Below are 17,223 nucleotides of genomic sequence, written 5' to 3'. Positions count from 1 at the left end.
TTTTTCACATATTTTCCTATTACAAGTTGATTATCAGCAGATTTGTTTAATCCATAATGCAACTTGTTTACTGTCAGTTTGTGTTTGCACGCCCACAGTTTGTATCTCCAGTCAAAGTTCTGCTGTGTTGCACTTGCTTTTGTGGACTTTGGGACTGGGCTGGGCCTCCCAATCACCTGTCTGATATCCCCTACAACATATAACATCCTTGTCTGGGATTAAACTTTGGTTTTTGGAGTTTGACCTGTCATGGTAGATTTTTGATGCCAGCCCAGCCCATTGCATTATCTTTAATTTAATTAAAAACATGCACTCTCGGACTACTTCATTAGGCACATCTTTCTAGAACTACATTGGAGCCCTTTTCACTTACAGAACTGCATGATTCTGGCAAAGATTAATCAAGGTGTTCTCAGAGAATGAATCATGTTACTATGACGATATCGCAAATGCTGAAAATTTCTCGACGGCACCCCCATGATGTGAATCTCGTTCCACTATATTTCCACATTACCCTGCTGATTTCCACATAACCCGGCTTGGAGTTGCAATCGGAGAGGGGTACACTGTGTTCATAGGTGAATGAACATGGTCGGCAACAATAATCTTTAAACGATGCTGAATTGCTTGTTGGAGAGCCAAAGTGTGGCAAAAAAGATAATATCCTCAGCACCATTTCACCACCACCAACATCCTGAACTGCTGTCATCATGATGGAGCTATGCTTTTATGTTGTTTAAACCAAATTCTGACCCCATCATCCTGAATGTTGCTGCTAACATTGAGACTGATTATCATTTTTCCAGTCTGTTTTGATCCAGTTTGTTCAGCCAGTGTAAATTGTAGCCTCAGTTTCCTGTTTTTAGCTGACAGACTATGCTCGGCGTAGTCTTCTGCCGCTGTTTGACCTGTTGTGCAAAGACAGATGACATTTTGCATATATCGGTTGTAACAAGTGGCTATACGAGCAACCGTCGCCTGCATTTCATCTCCAACACGTTTCCTAACTCTTCTCTGTCCTCTGAAATCAAAACATCAATTTTGTCCACACAACGGCCACTCATTAGCTATTTTCTCTTTTCAACCGTTCTCGGTAACTCTGAGAGACATTTGTCCTTCAACATTTTGATTCTGCATTTTAACTTCAGCGAATCCTCGTCAACGTCTCTAAATGCTAAAGCTGCTGCCAGGCGGTTGACTGATTTGCTGTTTGTGTTAACGCGCAACTGAATGGGATGTATGTGGCCGATGAATGGATGCATGCAATTTTTGTCTCCTCTTTCTGTCCTAGATCTTCTCCTCTGTATACAGACAGCAGCTGATTGTTGCCCTCATGATGCACCTTTCACAGCAGCTGTCCGGCATTAACGCAGTGAGTAATAAAGTATTCGGGGGAGGGAAATGCCTACATTTCTACCACTTCTTCCTATCAACCTCACTCAAACCACTAAACCGCGACTTTAGCATGTTGGATAATCTATTCGTCCTTTGTGCATTTTTCTCCAAGATCTTCTACTACTCTACAGCCATCTTTGCCCAAGCTGGTGTCAGTCAGCCAGTCTATGCTACAATAGGAGTGGGAGTCATCAACACAATCTTCACTCTGGTGTCTGTGAGTAATTCACTTGCATATACGCAACACCGGGAACATGTGTTGGATCTTCCTGTTCTGTCTCTAAATACGCCCGCTCTGTCCCAGGTTGCACTGGTGGACAGAACCGGCAGGCGTACGCTGACTCTGGTCGGTCTGGGAGGGATGTGCTGCTGCGCCGTCGCCATGACAGTGGGTCTCAAATTCCAGGTTTGTTCAGCCAGGTGTAAGATCTTCCGTCTCAGCTAAAACTGGCGTCGGCAGGCGGTCATGAGACACAGATGCAAACTAATCAGCACTTTGAATCGTCTTGTCAGCGCTTTGAACCGCCTTGTTACTGAAAAGTGCTTTATAAATAAAATTGCCTTGCCTAATATATGAGTACAGCTTAAAAATTTAGAATGTCAGCAAAACTGTTTTTTTTTTTGTCGTTTATTTTAGAAAGTGACTCATTTGGGCAGATGATGTAGATTTGTTACATACAGAGTGACACATACTGTCCAAACAATTAAAGGCAGTTTTTTTTAATTAGACACTGATATCAAGTCAATTCAGCTGGTGTTGATCAGGTCAATTCAGTAGTAGAGGGGGCTGTTCATTAGTGGTGTTGATTAAATGATCAGCAGGTGCACTGGAGGGGCAACAATGAGACAACCTCAAAAACAGGAAATGTTTTGCATGTGGAGGCCACAGATATTTTCTCCCTGTTTTTTGTGTGCTACTTACCAGTAATTTTGCATTTGACTAGGGTCAGAGTTACCACTGGTACTATGAGGTGATAACTGGTCCCTATAGAAGTTACACATGCAATCCAACTCCACCAGGATGGCACATCAATATGTGCCATTGACATAAGGTTTGCTGTGTCCCTCAGCAGGGTGTCAAGATCATGGAGGAGATTCCAGGAGACAGGCAGTTACTCTAGGGGAGCTGGACAGGGCCGTCGGAGGTCCTTGACCCATCAGCAGGACCGGTATCTGTTCCTTTGTGAAAAGAGGAACGGGCGAGTACTGCAAGAGCCCCCCAAAGTGACCTCCAGTGGGCCACTGCCGTGAATGTCTCTGATTAAACCTTTAGAGACACACTTCATAAAGGAGGCCTGAGGGCCCAAGATCCTTTAGTAGGCCCTGTGCTCACTGCCAAACACTCGGGAGCCCGACTGGCATTTGCCAGAGAACGCCAGATGTGGCAGAAGTGGCAGGTTCTGTTCTTTTCACAGATGAGAGCAGGTTCACTCTGAGCTCATGTGACAGATGTGAAAGGGTCTGGAGAAGCTGGTACTATTATGCTGCCTGGAACATTTCTGAGCTTGATTGGTCTAGGGAGGAATATCCATGGGGGTACGCACAGACGTGTACAGGATAAACGATGGCATGCTGACTGCCATTAAGTATTGGGATTAAATCCTTAGACTCGTTGTTAGGCCCTTCACTGGTGCAGTAAGTCCTGAGTTCCTCCTGGTGAATGATAAGGTCTCATGTGCCAATAGTATGTAGGCAGTTCCTGGAGGCTGAAGGAATCGATACCATTGAGTGTCTGCCACACTCCACTGACCTAAATCCACCAGAACATCTCTGGGACATCATCTTTAGGTCCATTCGACGCCACCAGATTGCACCACAGACTGTCCAGAAGCTCACTAATGCCCTGTTCAGGATCTGGAAGGTGGTACCTCGGGACATCATCCGTGATCTCATAAGGACCAAGCCCTCGCATCATCAGGCCTGCAGACAAGCACTTGGCAACCATACAAACCACTGATTACCCGTTTGAGTTGCTGCAATGATATTAGAGCAAATTGGACAATCCTACTGCATCAGTTTTTCAGTTTCACTTTCTCAGTGCCTTTGGATTAAGTGCTCTATCTGTTGATAATTTTCATTTTCATCAAACTATATGGCATCCTTTTGTTCCTAACATATTATCCATCCCATATCACTATAAATATACATCATGACCCCCCCCCCCCCCCCCAATTGAGATCATGTGTGTGAGAGATGTGTTTTCAAAGTGTTCCTCTAATTTTATTGAGCAGAGTATTTCAAGTCTTTATTACTGGTAGGTTTGGTGATTGTGCCTTTCAGATAATGAAAACCCAAAATTCTGCATCTTAGAAAATTAGAACATTGAAGAGCTACTCTTTTCTCTCCAGAATGACTTCTCCTGGATGAGCTATGTCAGCATGGTATCCATCTTCCTTTTTGTGAGTTTCTTTGAGATTGGTCCTGGTCCCATTCCTTGGTTCATAGTGGCCGAACTGTTCAGCCAAGGGCCTCGGCCGGCCGCCATCGCCCTGGCAGGTTGCTGCAACTGGACCAGTAACTTCATCATAGGCATGACCTTTCCATACATACAGGTAGGGAGTTGAATCCAGCTTATGCAATGGACTGTAAGCTAGTGTGGATCTCTCTCTTAGTGTCATAAGATCAAACAACGACAGTAATTTTGGTTTCTCTGACATTCCTCTCCAGGCTTGGCTGGACTGTTACGTGTTTGTTCTGTTTGCCGTGTTGCTTCTTGGTTTCACCATATTTATCTATCTCCGGGTTCCTGAGACCAAGGGCAAGACGTTTGAGGAGATTGCTGCGGTCTTCCAAAAGAAACGGAGGATTCCCAAAGACAACGCTGAACTGCAGCAGCTCAAAACATCCAGCGACGCTTAAGGAAGTGACAGCTTTACAGTATCTTGCAAAAGTGTCCGTACTGTACCTCTTGACCTTTTTAACATTTCATCATCTCACAACAACAAGCTTTGAGGTTTTATTGGCAAAACGTGTGATAGACCATCTCAAAATAGAGCATAACTGTCACGTGAAAAGAATATTAAGATAGTTTAAAAAAAATAAAATAAATAAATGTGTGGCTTGCATTTCTGTTCAGCCCAATTAATCAATATATTGGGGCTGAATGTTGTCTCTTAGCCTGTATTTATGTCAGACTTGTTTAGTGTGTTCCTTGTACTTCATGATGTTATTTCTTCACTTATTTTTCTCCAAGGAACCTCTGAGGCCTTCTCAGAACTGCTGAATCTATAATTAGATATTTATTGATTAATTGTTTTTTATTTAGTGGTATCAGAGTGAGGAGGCCTAAATACAAATTCCAATCAGACTTTTCAGGTTTTTAATACTTTTTTAAACATGTATTGATAATTGTGCATCGTTTTACTTTCACGTTACAGTATTGCACTACTTTGTGTTGCTCTACCACATAAAATCCTAGTAAAATATATAGAAGTTTGCTCCTGTAACGTGACAAAATGCGAATAATGTTCAAGGGGTGTGAAAACTTTTGCAAGGCACTGCATCTTCCTAGAAGTACTGTTTATTAGGGACAAAGTACATGTATATAAAAATAAATGTCCCTTTTACAACAACATCAGTTATAAAAGCCACAATGTTTACATGTAATCAAATTATGATTTTTTTACTGCAGTATTCAAAGTAAAAGTCAACTAATATAAATGTTTTACAGCGATAACAAACCATATAGTCACCACATGTGAGAGAAAGGTTATGAAACTTGTTAAAACTGAAAACCTCAAAAGGAATCAAAATATAGCAACACTCACAAATTCATTAATTTATGCATTTGAGTCCTTAAAATAAGTGCAAAAACAGTGGCAGAAGGAGTAGGAATACTGTACTGCAACAGAAAACTGTGCACCCTGCCGTTAAATCGTTGTCAGCTTGTATTCTCCATTTGGCCATAAAGCCGGTCTAAATGAGGGAGAGTATAAAAAGCGTATAAACTACAAGACAAGATAAGGCAATGCCAACAAGTAAAACAATTGCACTTATGTGTCTATAAAATGTTATAAAATAACATTTCCTGCAGAGTCTGAAACTTTTTTTTGCTGCAAATTTATTTTGAGAAGCAGATATTTGATCAAATCTTCCAGTTACCGGACTCGGGTGCAGTTAATTTGAACACTTTTAGCAAAGAAAAGAAAAGAAAAACATTGTATAAATAATAAGATTTAATTGGAGTGGAAGTCTTTTTGGCTTCAATTCCAGAGGTTCTTCCGCTTGTCGGAGAAGGGGACGCCTCACACGAGGATGCAACAAAGAGAGGGAATAAGTGGCATGATCAATGGCTGCTCCACCCTCTCCAAACTAAGGAGATAAAGATGAGCAAGCTGGGTGATCACACTTGATTCTTAAATTGTAAAGTACTTTACAGAATGATGCCCAGTTTACAGTATGCATCATATGCACTTGGTTAATAAAGAAGTTTATTACACTCATGCTAAGTTTACACTTCAATGACTGTGTGTGGCTTATGGCTTTAAAAACTCTTGGTGAATTATTTAGAAACTATTATGATATATTGATGGGGCTTTTTTTAGGAAAACACATTATTATTATTATTATCAGAAGGAGCACATATTTGAATGTTGAATTTAAATGTTAGCTCTTATAAAAAATATATGGAAAAAATTAACATGCATCCATATTTAAACAAAGAAGAAAAAACACCTTTAAACTTTTAGGATTTCTTTGTAATTGTTTTGTAACTCACATAAGCTTTGAAAGAAAGTAGTACGCAAAAGTGTCATGAAAAATACAATTTTGTATTGCAAAAGTATTACCTTTATGGCATTTGTTTCTTTATCTTTCTTCTGTGTGATATTAAATAAAAAACACATCTGAAAAATTAAGCTTTCAATCGCTTGCTTTCTTTTTCTGTTTGAAAAAAAAACCAATAAAAATTATTGCTGTGTAATTGTAATAAACTGCATTATGTTGGTTTATGCTGCTGTCAATTCCTAGTTTTATAAATATAATAATCAGCTTATGGTATTAATATATTTGACGCTATTTTTAAATTTTCAAGCATGTATTTTCATAATTTTGATAACTGTGGACATTGTAGAGTTAAAACTTCGCCATAAGTCTAATTTAAAAACGGCATTCAATACAAAAAAACATTAAGGCAGGTACAATATTGGTACTTTTAGCAGCGTAGGTTGATGGAAAATGACATTGGCATTTCCATAAAGCTTGTCAGCAGAGGGAAGCGTGAAGTGCTCTAGAATTCCCTCCCATATCGTTAGGCTGACTTTGGGCTTGATAAAACAGAGTGAAACAACACACATGCCACCCCCAAATCGCCACTGCCTTTAGAAATATCACACTGAAGCTCAAGTAACTTGGACTGTGTGACTCTCCGCAGTTGGTTTCATCCAACAAGCCTGATGGATGCTATTGATAACGGATCTCCACCAAAGTCTTCAAGGGGCTTCGCTTCACAATAACTTGCTCTTGCAACTATTTTTAACCACACTTTTTTCATCCACTTAACTTTCCACTTTGATTTTGCTTCTTTTGCAATAGTTGCTTCACCCTCCTTGTCAGTCACTGGCAAGAGTAAAGTCAGCATTCTTCCATATAATGATGTAGGCCATGACATGGCTATAGCATAGCACTTGTACTTCCTTGTTATTGGTTTTAGGTAATATTTAAAATTTCACAGATACTTAATCGTGGGTTTTCATAAGCTGTAAGCTATTGTAAAACGACCAAAAATAAATGCATAAAATATATTTTGCCTGTGTGTGTGTGTGTGTGTGTGTGTTATCAAGCAAATGAGTTTTGCTTTTGACAGAACTCAATTAACTTTTTAGATGAGATTTTAATTCATTGAGACACACCTGTGTAGTCACATTTTAAAAGCCAATTAGGCCCCTGTGAAAAGAAAACTAAATGTTAAGCGCTGCTGATGTATAACCATTGTGAGGGGGAAAAAAAGATAAGACAGTTATATGGCTTTGAAAGCGCGCTGTCAGTGAGGAGCGTTGCCTCCATCCACCGGCGCCGCCCGGTTTCAACCTATCACCCCCTCTGCTCTGCGCCCCTCCCGTGCTGCTGAGACTACTCCACGCATGCGACGTGATTCTCCTCTTTCAGTAAGCGACACACAAGGTAAGCTACACAAGACTTTCAAAAACATTCTTTCTGACAGTAAGTTAAGCAACACGCTGGACGATGGTGTCGCTTCGCTTTTTTGTAATATTAATAGGCGGGCTTGGTGACGACGGGTGTTCCGGCAGTGATTTTTTGGGACGAATGAAATGTTAGCTGAGCGGTTGAAAACACCAGAGGGTGCTGCTTTAGCTAGCTTTAGCAGCCGGGCTTTCAGTGAACGTATCCCCTCCCCGGCTCGACAGCTAGCTGGACTAACTCTGTGAAAACGAGACGCTGAAACCTGAGACGAGCTTCTAGTTGAAGCTGCCCTGTCTAAATTGCCACGTCGTTAATGGGTGTCCTGGCTGTGCAGCCTGCCTGCCTTGCTGCTCTTGGCTAATTTCAGCCTTTGTTTGCACAACTGAGTAAAGACCGCAAAGTGCCGGACGCTGTTATGGTTAACACTTTTAGGCGCGGTTCAAATGAACGGCGTGGAGTTAGCATCTTGGTATAACAAACACGCGTGACAGTGGCGACGTTAGCTTCTGGAAGCTAACGCAGTAAGCATTACACCTCCTAGTTGGGAGACCTAAGGAAGACATTCATATTGCATCTGACTCAAACCTATTTCTGTCACCCTAATGTCGAAAAATCCCATTTTAAACGTTAAAGTCACTTTGTAAGGAAATTTGCTAATTATTAAAAGTTTTTTTTTTCTCAAATATGTTGTACTCGTACAATTACAGGAAAGAAAGTTGACCTTAATACAGCCCAGCAAACTGTCACCAAGACTGGTGCATGCCAGAATAATTATGGAAAGTTGAGTGGAAGGAAAAGTGGGGGAGGGTGCACGTTTGTTAGGATTGTGAAACTAAGCACGTTCAGGAACTTTGGGGAGATTTTTTTTTTCTTCGAAAGAGTGGCACTTCTTTAGAATGTGTAAGCTGGAAAATAAAACTTTCAAATGACAAGATCGTGTGGTCTGGTTAAGCCTTACAACGCGTGTCAAACTTAAGGCCTGCGGGCCGAATCCGACCCGTCAAAAGGCATAACATGTCATAAAGTAAAGGCATATATCCTTTTATAAGTGTATAAAATGGCTAAAACTGTTCATGCTGTAGCAAATGTTGATTTAAAAAAAATAAATAAAAAAATAACTAAGCTCAGAGGGGACATAGTATTTTGTGTAACTGCTCCAAGGCTTTGGAACTTGCTGCTGTTACGCGCTGTCGATTTCTAAAGCTGCTCTGAAAACCCCTCTTTTCTCATAAGCTTTTGACGTATCATGAAAGAGCTCACCTTGTTTATTTTATTCACGCTACGACAAGTTTTGCGCGGACCAATTCAGTATATGCACGCGCGAAAGCAGCAACAAAAAAACGCGTTTAAAGTCAAATAAATTAGATTTTTTTTTTTTTTTTTAATGTTGTATTTTAGGGTAGTTGATTGTAATAATTGTATATTTTCACATACAGGAATGAGGCATCTTTTCTGTTCTGCACATTAACAGTCAGCTTTTTTTACAAGTGCTTGACATAAATAAACGTTGCGTATGATGCATCTACGTATATGATGTCTGTGGTCCTGCCACTAAATGTCAGTTTTTCCACTGTTTTTTTTTTTTTTTTTTTTTTTTTTGCAGATAAACTGTTTAGCCTAAGGGTGCTAATTTTATGCTGCTGTGAAGTTTCTTATATTTTTATGTGAACTGGAATAAAATTATTAAATCATCTGTCTTCTGTGCAGATGCAACTGGCCCTTTTAATGACTTCATGATGCCAAAGTGGCATCATAGAACTTAGTTTGAAACCCTTGCCTTATAACAACTAGGTTTCAGAGATTTTAAAAACATTGAAACCTCTGAAAAGCTGTGACTAAAAATCATTTCAAAGAAAATTACTAAATGTTGCCAGGAAATGTTTAACAATCTTGGATGAATGCTCTTTCTTTTTTCGTCTTTTTCTAATGTCTGGTAATGGACCAAGCATCCTTTTAGCCATAAGCTCACATGTATTACTGCAGGATATATAGTCACCATTAAAGACAGAGAAGGGGAATATTTTCTCTTGTGACAAAAAGGCTTTCTGCATGTTTTTTTACCCTGAACATTACAGATGCACTTTAAATTTGCGATTAAAAACTATATCAGTTGTTGGTGGGAATCACGTCTAGCCTTGGCTGATAAAGCATAGGTTCACAAATCAAATCAGGTAATTTTAAATTAAATCTAGTTGCAGATAAATCAAACAGACCAAAGCTTCTACAGTAAGCCCCTGCTATGTTGTTGACAGCAATAAAAAAACGACATCCCAAATAATATATGGGCTATTTTTGACTAATAAGATTTGTCAAGTGTCATGCATGCATGCCCCTTTGCATGCTAATATTATATATATTAGGACAGTAAGTTGGAATTTTATTTTGCCTGGTTGACCCGCATGGATTTTAGATCAAGATGCCACCATTTACAGAGAGCGTTGGTCAACATCGCCGTGAGGGGGAAACAGAAGCAAAGAGAGATGGGAAACATTAAAATTCACTGAGACAAGAACATCAGTGCAGTATTAAAAAAATATCACAAATGTATGTTTTCTCTGACAAAATAGAGGCCATTAGTGATCTAACTTGCAGTTAGATCACTAAGTTTCCATGTGTTCTTCCACGTTTATTCTTTTTACATCAGCAAACGAGGTGTAAATCGGAGGCACCCGGACTTTGCCTCCGACTTAAGGATGTTTGCTGTGGCGATGACCCGGATAACTGAGAATTTGCACAGGCGTCCTTCTGTGTGATTCACCTAAAGGAAGCACTTAACGGGAGAATATTATTTCTCCTTTTGTTCTAGAAAATGTAAATCTCTACCTCCAGCAATGGTACGGGTCATTTTACTTCCTGCGTTTAAGTGGCAAGATCGTGATTGACATGTGCACCTTGTCCCTAAAAGAATGTTTATCGTAACAAATAAAGTAATCAGACAGAAATGCTTTCCTAACACTTTCCACCCTAAAAGACAAACTAATCCCTTTTTCCTTTGTGTACGGAACAGCCCGCCGCCCACTATGGCAGATGACGACTTCTCCACCGCAGATGCTGGGGCCTCAGCTACATTCCCGATGCAGTGCTCTGCACTGAGAAAGAACGCTTTGTTATGCTGAAAGGACGTCCCTGTAAGATAGTTGAAATGACTACCTCCAAGACTGGAAAACACGGGCATGCCAAGGTAAAGCCTTCTTACAATCTCTCTGGGTTCTAAATGAACTTTTTTGTATTTTTTTTCTCAGGGGAAGCCATATCTTAATGGATACATTTTATTCTCAGGTGCATCTTACTGGACTTGACATCTTCACTCATGAAGAAGTATGAGGATATCTGCCCTCTACTCACAACATGGATGTTCCCAATGTGTCAAGAAAAGACTATCAGGTGAATCTACACTGTAGGAGAGGGTTACAGCTTTTATGAAGTGTTTGTGCAGAGTGCATGCAGTTGCATCAGTTGAAATGAAAATGAAGGCTAATACTATAAATATATAAATAATTAAATAAATAAGCTGGAGGCATTTGATTTAAAAATATTTCTAAAATTACAGATGGGCCTCTGTTCGCCCCCCTCCAGAGTATGTTCTGACCGAAAGCCCCAACTTGGCTCTTTTGAGAGCAAAAACAAAACCTGAATCACACAAATAAGCACATTTTTAGTTATTCATTTGTAGGAGCTGAATTTTAGCCAGACACTTTTCTTAAGAATTTCCCTAAAACATATCCGCTCAGCCAGCATTGGCAATGATGGAGAATTCAGGAAGAATGTGGAAACATACCCCTTTATTGAATAAGAAACTACAATACTACGCATCTTGGGAGAACACTTGACTCTGAAATGCCAAAGAGCCTTAGATGGCTCAGTTGTGTGCTGCCAGATATCTTTTTATTACATAAGAGCTAATTGAGAGTTACCCGGTTTGGTCATATAATCACCATAACTTAGGGTTAAATGATCCCTGACCCGCATGTTTTTAACTGCTTGTATGTGCTTTCCTGGCTCCTTGTATGCTTTTCCTGGTGGCAAATTTTAGGTAATTGACGTCTCAGATGGTTTCCTGGCTCTGATGCATGAACAATGGAGACATGCGGGAGGACCTCAAAGTGCCAGATGTGAGCTGGGCAAAGAAATCGAGAAAAAGTTCAGCGCTGGAGAACAGTTTATGGTAAGTTTCTATCTTCTGTGTCATGATAGGGATGGATTTTGGACCACTGCTGAATCTACTAAATCATCTACCTTTGTTAAAGGGCCATGATTTATAAACATGTTTATTAAGGCTACCTCTGGTGGCCCTCGCTTCCAGGCACCAACACCCACGCTGCAAGCTTGTTCCACACAGTCGTTCTTCATTAAGATCTGCAGAGTATATGATGCCAGTCAGAAGTTGACACACTCATGATCAGCCTGAGTGTCAGTTTCACTTTTGGCTTGTAAAGATGCATCTAAGGGTGGAGTGGTAACACAGAAATGAAATTCAATAAGTTTCATGAATTTATGGGTTTTAATACATTCCCTGAATCCACACTACATAAAAAACAAACTACCAAAAGGACAGTTGTCAGAGGCACACAAAGTGAACGAGGTGAATAAGTGATTTTAAGCTGCGTGTGAATCCAATTCAGGGAATTATTTTAGCACAACAGTTTCAGAGGCAGAAAAGACTACTTTAAAACGATATTTGTTTTCATATTTATTACACTGCAAAAAGGGAACTCCAAATAAGTAAAATGTTCTTGAAAGTTTTGTATTTTTCCTTGATTTGAGCAGGTAAATAAGACTATTGGCCAATGGAATAAGAGTTTAGCACTTAAAATAAGAAAAATTAATCTCCATCTTATTTCAAGTGCAGGATATCTAATTATCTTTTTTTAGGGGTAAATATACTCATCCCATTGGCGAATAGTTTTATTTAGCTGCTCAAATAAAGGAAAAATACAGCAATTTCAAGAAAATTTTACTTACTTTTAGTTCCCTTTTTGCAGTGTACCTGCTGTGTAATCCAGGACGGGATCACCGGCACTGTTGTGCATGCATGATTCATTTGGAAATGGAGTGGTGTGGTTCTGTTTCTCTTTTCCGCTAACTCCCTCCAAAGTGAGGATTTCAGGACGAGGCAGCAGCAGCTGTGGTGTGCCTGTGAGACAGAGCTGAGGGAAGAAAGAACGGGGTCAGCAGCTCTCGCTGCTGCCTCAATACAGTGACTCCAGAAGGACTGGTGCTTTCACGGAAAGTCGCCACTAGCGCAGAAAAAGCCCATAGACTTGTTGTAAGTCGCTTTTTGAAAGAAAGTCGCTAAATGGACAACACCGTCTCTAGTTCTCCTTCCTCCAGAGAGTAGCGCAGCACAGTAGCCACTAGCCAGCTACACAGCCAGGATTTTTCAGACTATAAGGCACACTTAAAATCCTTAAATCTCAAAAATTGACAATGCGCCTTATAATCCGGTGGGCCTTAGGTGTGAACATAGACAACTAATGCACAGTGAAACAGGTATTCCAGTGTGGTTCATTTTATGAGAGGCTTGAGCAATTGTAGTTTCCTGAAGGTTTGAAATGGGGGGAAAAGCCGCCTAACATTTAGCTTCTGGAATGGCCCCAATCTCAACCATATCCAACCTTTTATGGACGAGGTTCTCAAAGTGTGTTACAACCAAACGGTTCAGCTGCATCTTTAAAGGCCCACAGTGAATATGACGTTCATGCCAAAGATGACTGTTGGTACGTTTCTGATCGGCACTGCAGATGCCCCTTGAGTGAACAAGTAATTCTTGGTCAGCTTATTAAAATAATGGCCGGCAGAAAAGCCATAACATAATGATGCAACTTCTTCTTATGTTTTTCATTTCAGGTGTCTGTGTTGAAAGCCGTAGATGAGGAGCATGTAATCGGCACTAAGAACATGACTAATTAGACCATGACAGCATGACAGGAGACCTCAGCTTCCTATTGTCCTATATGGTTTTGAAGCTTCACCAAAGCTGCTGGCCTTCACCCCCCCAACCCCCTCCCCTCCCAATTTCAGCTGAAATTCTGAAAACTGGACTCAGTCGGCTTCAGCTGTACTTCAGGCTCAGGCCAGTGTGGCATCCCTCTCAGTCCTTTCAAATGTATCACAACATTCCTCTAACTGTGGAAAATTACTCTGGGGATGCTTCGTTTTTTTTTTTTTTCACACCAGCTAGCTGACTTCAGTATCTCTGAAACCCACCTACTGTACTTTAGCTCCCTCGGACGAAACTGCATCTCCACCGTCTTTCAACTTTGCATAAACACCACATTAATCCATTAAGTCATCGAGTTATGCCTATGCACACAGTTACCACACCCCTACATTCACACGCACACAGCTCACGCCTTAGCATCTATATGTTTATGGAGGGAGCCAAGTTTTTCCTTTTTTCCTGCACTCGCACTGCAGATGTGCAGGCAGGTTTTTCTACTGCATGTAGCCCAGTCCCAAGGTCAGTGTTTTCCAGCCGACAACTGTGCTGTCTCAGCAGCCCAACAGGCTGGAGCAGAGGAGGCTGGGGCGGGGGCAGTTCTCTCCTCTATGCTATGAAACTTCCTTTTTCACTTGAGGCCTTCACAAGCTGACAAATATATAGACATTGTTTTGAAGGAACAAACGTGAGATCGCCTATAAATATACAACTAAATGTTAGCAAATGCTATCTAAAGCAAGCTGCAGAAGATTAGATGGGGATGGGTAGCGGGATAAAGGTGGAAACGCTAACATTTTAAGAACTGCATGAAGTTTAGGGGACGTAAGGAATATTGGGTCGCTGCTCGGTGGCTGCTGGAGTTGTAGAAAACACATTTTGTGCGGTTTGCACTCTCAGATATGACTGCACAGTGGCTCCTAGATTTGTATGAAATGATGCTGCAGTCCTTTATTCTGTTACATCACCTACACTGTTATGGATGACGGTAGACCGTAGCAGGACATGTCAGTGCTTTGCAGATAAATTGAACTTTTTCTCTCTTTGTTACATTACAACCACAAGCGTTAATCTATCTTGTGGATGCTTTTTTTTTTTGGGATGGACCAACACAAAGTAGAGCGTAATTAAAATCTGCAGACCACGAGACCAGCTTGCTAGGTTTCATGACCCTACTGAAGAAGATGGGGAAAAGAGAACGGCATGATCCTGCCACCGCCGTGGTTTACAGTGGGGATAGTGCGTTCAAAGTTTTATGCAAAATGCTACGTTAGGCTGAAACCTTCTTCTTTTTTTTTTTTTTTAATAGCTCTATCAGAGTGTTTGGGGATCAGTTGAAAAACATGTCACACTATTGAGATCTTTCTTTGTAAAAGATAATAAAAGCCATGTATCCTTTCCATTCCACTGCACATTTCTGCACTGCCTTGTGTTGGTCTGTCGAATAAAACCCCAATAAAACCAAAACACTGAGGTTTGTAGTTGTAATGTGACAAAACGGACAACGCATCTGTAAAGTTTTGGCAAGGTGCTTCATCCATTTGGTTACTAAAGACCCTGCATTTCCAAGCATGTCAGATTTCCCCTACCTCCTAATAAAAAAAAAAAAAAAGAATTAATAGCTCGGGAGCACTGTAGCCTAAAGAATTGTAGTTGTTTACATTGCTCTTATAGAAAAAATAAACGTTTTGAAGACGCTCATCTTTAGGGACCGCATGTGCTCAAAAAAGACCAGTAGCTGCCCACTGAGATGTGGGAATGACTAATTTAGACTTAGGAAAGTTCTGCAGTTGCACGAGCAAGAGTAAAAGCAATACTTCAAAGTAAAGTACTTTCTAAGTTTAGTTTTTTTTTTTTTTTTAAATCCTCTTAAAAGTAAAAAAAAAAACAAACCCACACACGAAACAACGTTCATCCAGATAACCGGTTTCTGTAGCAAACTCCCTCAGTCCCGGGTAGAACGGGCGAGGAAAATGTTTACATGATGTTTAATCATCAGGTCACTGCTCAAAAGCTGATCAGAAGCAGATTTCCTAAATGTGTGTAAACATGCAGATTGTAATCTGACATTTTGAAGGTATTCTGTTCCGTTTTTGTTCAACAGCAGCCGGTCTGTTACCTTCGTCTGGGCTTCAGTCAGCCCCAAGCATTCAGTTTTCTTTTTTTTTAATTTCCATCAAGACGCCCAAGTTGTTTGCTGGGTCTTGTATCTTTTGTTTCTGATCATTCCAGTATATATATCTCTATTTTTCTCCTACATAGTTGTAGCTTAAGAAAATTACTTTTAATTTAAAGCACCAGTTTTATATTTGTAAATAAGTCTGAGTACTTCTTTCTTCGAGCCCTCAGTCTAAACCTACAATGGGTTGGAGTAAAATGAATAAATAGTATACGCAAGAATTGTACACGTTAATCAAGCACACTCTAGCACTTGGCGGTGCCCTATTATTTTGTTCTTTTCTAATTGCATACATGTGCCTGTACAAATATAAATGAATTTCTGGGTCTTTTAAGAATATACGTGTGTACAAATTCCCAATATCCAAGTAATTGTCGCTTCCATTTTTTTTTTTTTTACACTATATTTTCGGGGATGACTATTGTTATGGCATTTAAAGAGGAGGCGTCTCCTTTAACACATTTGTGCTCAGCTATATTTGTGTCAAAGTAGATTTTGGTTAGTTCCTGGTCCTTTCGGTTATCGGCCTCTTTCACAAAACGAGCTTCTCTCTGAGCTGACTGTTGTTCTGAAAGATAAAACACAAACACGGCATATGCTTCCAAAAAAATGTGGCTCTATTATAGCTTTATTTTTTACAACCAAGACCCGAGGCGCTGGTTTCTGACCATAGCTCCATTATTTGTCGCCCTTCTCGGGTTTTGTACCGTGGCTAAATTCCGGTGTTCTGTGCTGTCTTTAGTCCACCTCAGTGTGTTTATTGGCCAGGACAAAAATCATACGACCCACTGTGGCACGGCATACTGGGCCGTTATAACACATCACCTACTGGATAAACAAAAGCCCCTTTCACAACATCCATTCGTTCCAAGTGTTTTTACGCCTCGTGTTCAATCGCTAGATCCCAATGCAGAATGGGGGGTTAAAATCATAAAGATCATAAAATAAATCATAAAAACCTTGATTTAATTAAAGCACTAAACGTGTTTGAAAAGCCTGCATGAGGGTAGTGACATAATCCCGGCTGTCGCACACGTCTCACGCATCGCTCAGGTGAATGCTGAGAGTTGGGTTACGTAATCCGGAGCTTGGTGTGTAAAGACACGGCCTGTGATCCCAACCGATCGACTTGTATGACATGAAAAGATAAAGCGTAAGAATAGCCTAATGGCTGCGCATTTATTGGGGGGCGCTGTGATCTGTTATTGGCTATAGAGAGGAACAGAAGGCATCAAAAGTGTTTTCCTGAATGGGGCAGTTCCCTTCGTTTAGTGCTTTAGTCAGCTGGTCACAAAGACGAGACTGGCCGTTCATACAGCACCTTTCAGGGCGGGTCAGCTTCTTTCCACACATTTGACAGCTCATGAACAAACCCATCGAATGACACGCTGCCGGTGCAGGCTGTCACACCCTTAAGCCGGCCAAGCCTAAGTCCACCACTAAGTTCGGGGGGTCCAAATCCCATTCTTAGCGGGCAAGTTTAAGATTTCTAAACTACTGGTTCACTTGTATTACCTCTGCAGAAAGTCCCCTGCCTCTGCAGCTGCTTGCTAACGGAGCAATCGTTTGA

The 17,223-nt window shown here is 40.6% G+C and overlaps 1 protein-coding gene and 1 pseudogene across 1 annotated transcript; both read left to right on the top strand.

The window, feature by feature from the left end:
- Window positions 1–1,126: 1,126 nt before the first annotated feature.
- Window positions 1,127–4,343, top strand: LOC118558110 (solute carrier family 2, facilitated glucose transporter member 4-like). The gene is made up of 5 exons (XM_036128572.1): window positions 1,127–1,372; window positions 1,508–1,612; window positions 1,700–1,801; window positions 3,744–3,947; window positions 4,063–4,343. The coding sequence occupies exons 1-5, from the start codon at window positions 1,334–1,336 to the stop codon at window positions 4,252–4,254; spliced, it is 642 nt and encodes a 213-aa protein (XP_035984465.1). The 5' UTR covers window positions 1,127–1,333; the 3' UTR covers window positions 4,255–4,343.
- Window positions 4,344–7,349: 3,006 nt separating this feature from the next.
- On the top strand, window positions 7,350–15,154 carry LOC118556107 (annotated as a pseudogene).
- The last annotated feature ends 2,069 nt before the right edge of the window (window positions 15,155–17,223 follow it).

This window comes from Fundulus heteroclitus, unplaced genomic scaffold (assembly GCF_011125445.2).
Source record: "Fundulus heteroclitus isolate FHET01 unplaced genomic scaffold, MU-UCD_Fhet_4.1 scaffold_100, whole genome shotgun sequence".
Classification (NCBI taxonomy): domain Eukaryota; kingdom Metazoa; phylum Chordata; class Actinopteri; order Cyprinodontiformes; family Fundulidae; genus Fundulus; species Fundulus heteroclitus.
The sequence above is the reverse complement of the archived record's forward strand: the minus strand, read 5'-3'. Positions and strand labels throughout refer to the sequence as shown.

What these genes read in the sequence shown, in the direction of transcription:
- LOC118558110 (XM_036128572.1), top strand. Translation starts at nt 1,334, where the DNA reads ATGATGCACCTTTCACAGCAGCTGTCCGGCATTAACGCA. An exon ending in AGCTGTCCGGCATTAACGCA is followed by an intron (nt 1,373 to 1,507) that starts GTGAGTAATAAA and finishes TTTTTCTCCAAG; the next exon opens with ATCTTCTACTACTCTACAGC. An exon ending in TGACCTTTCCATACATACAG is followed by an intron (nt 3,948 to 4,062) that starts GTAGGGAGTTGA and finishes ATTCCTCTCCAG; the next exon opens with GCTTGGCTGGACTGTTACGT.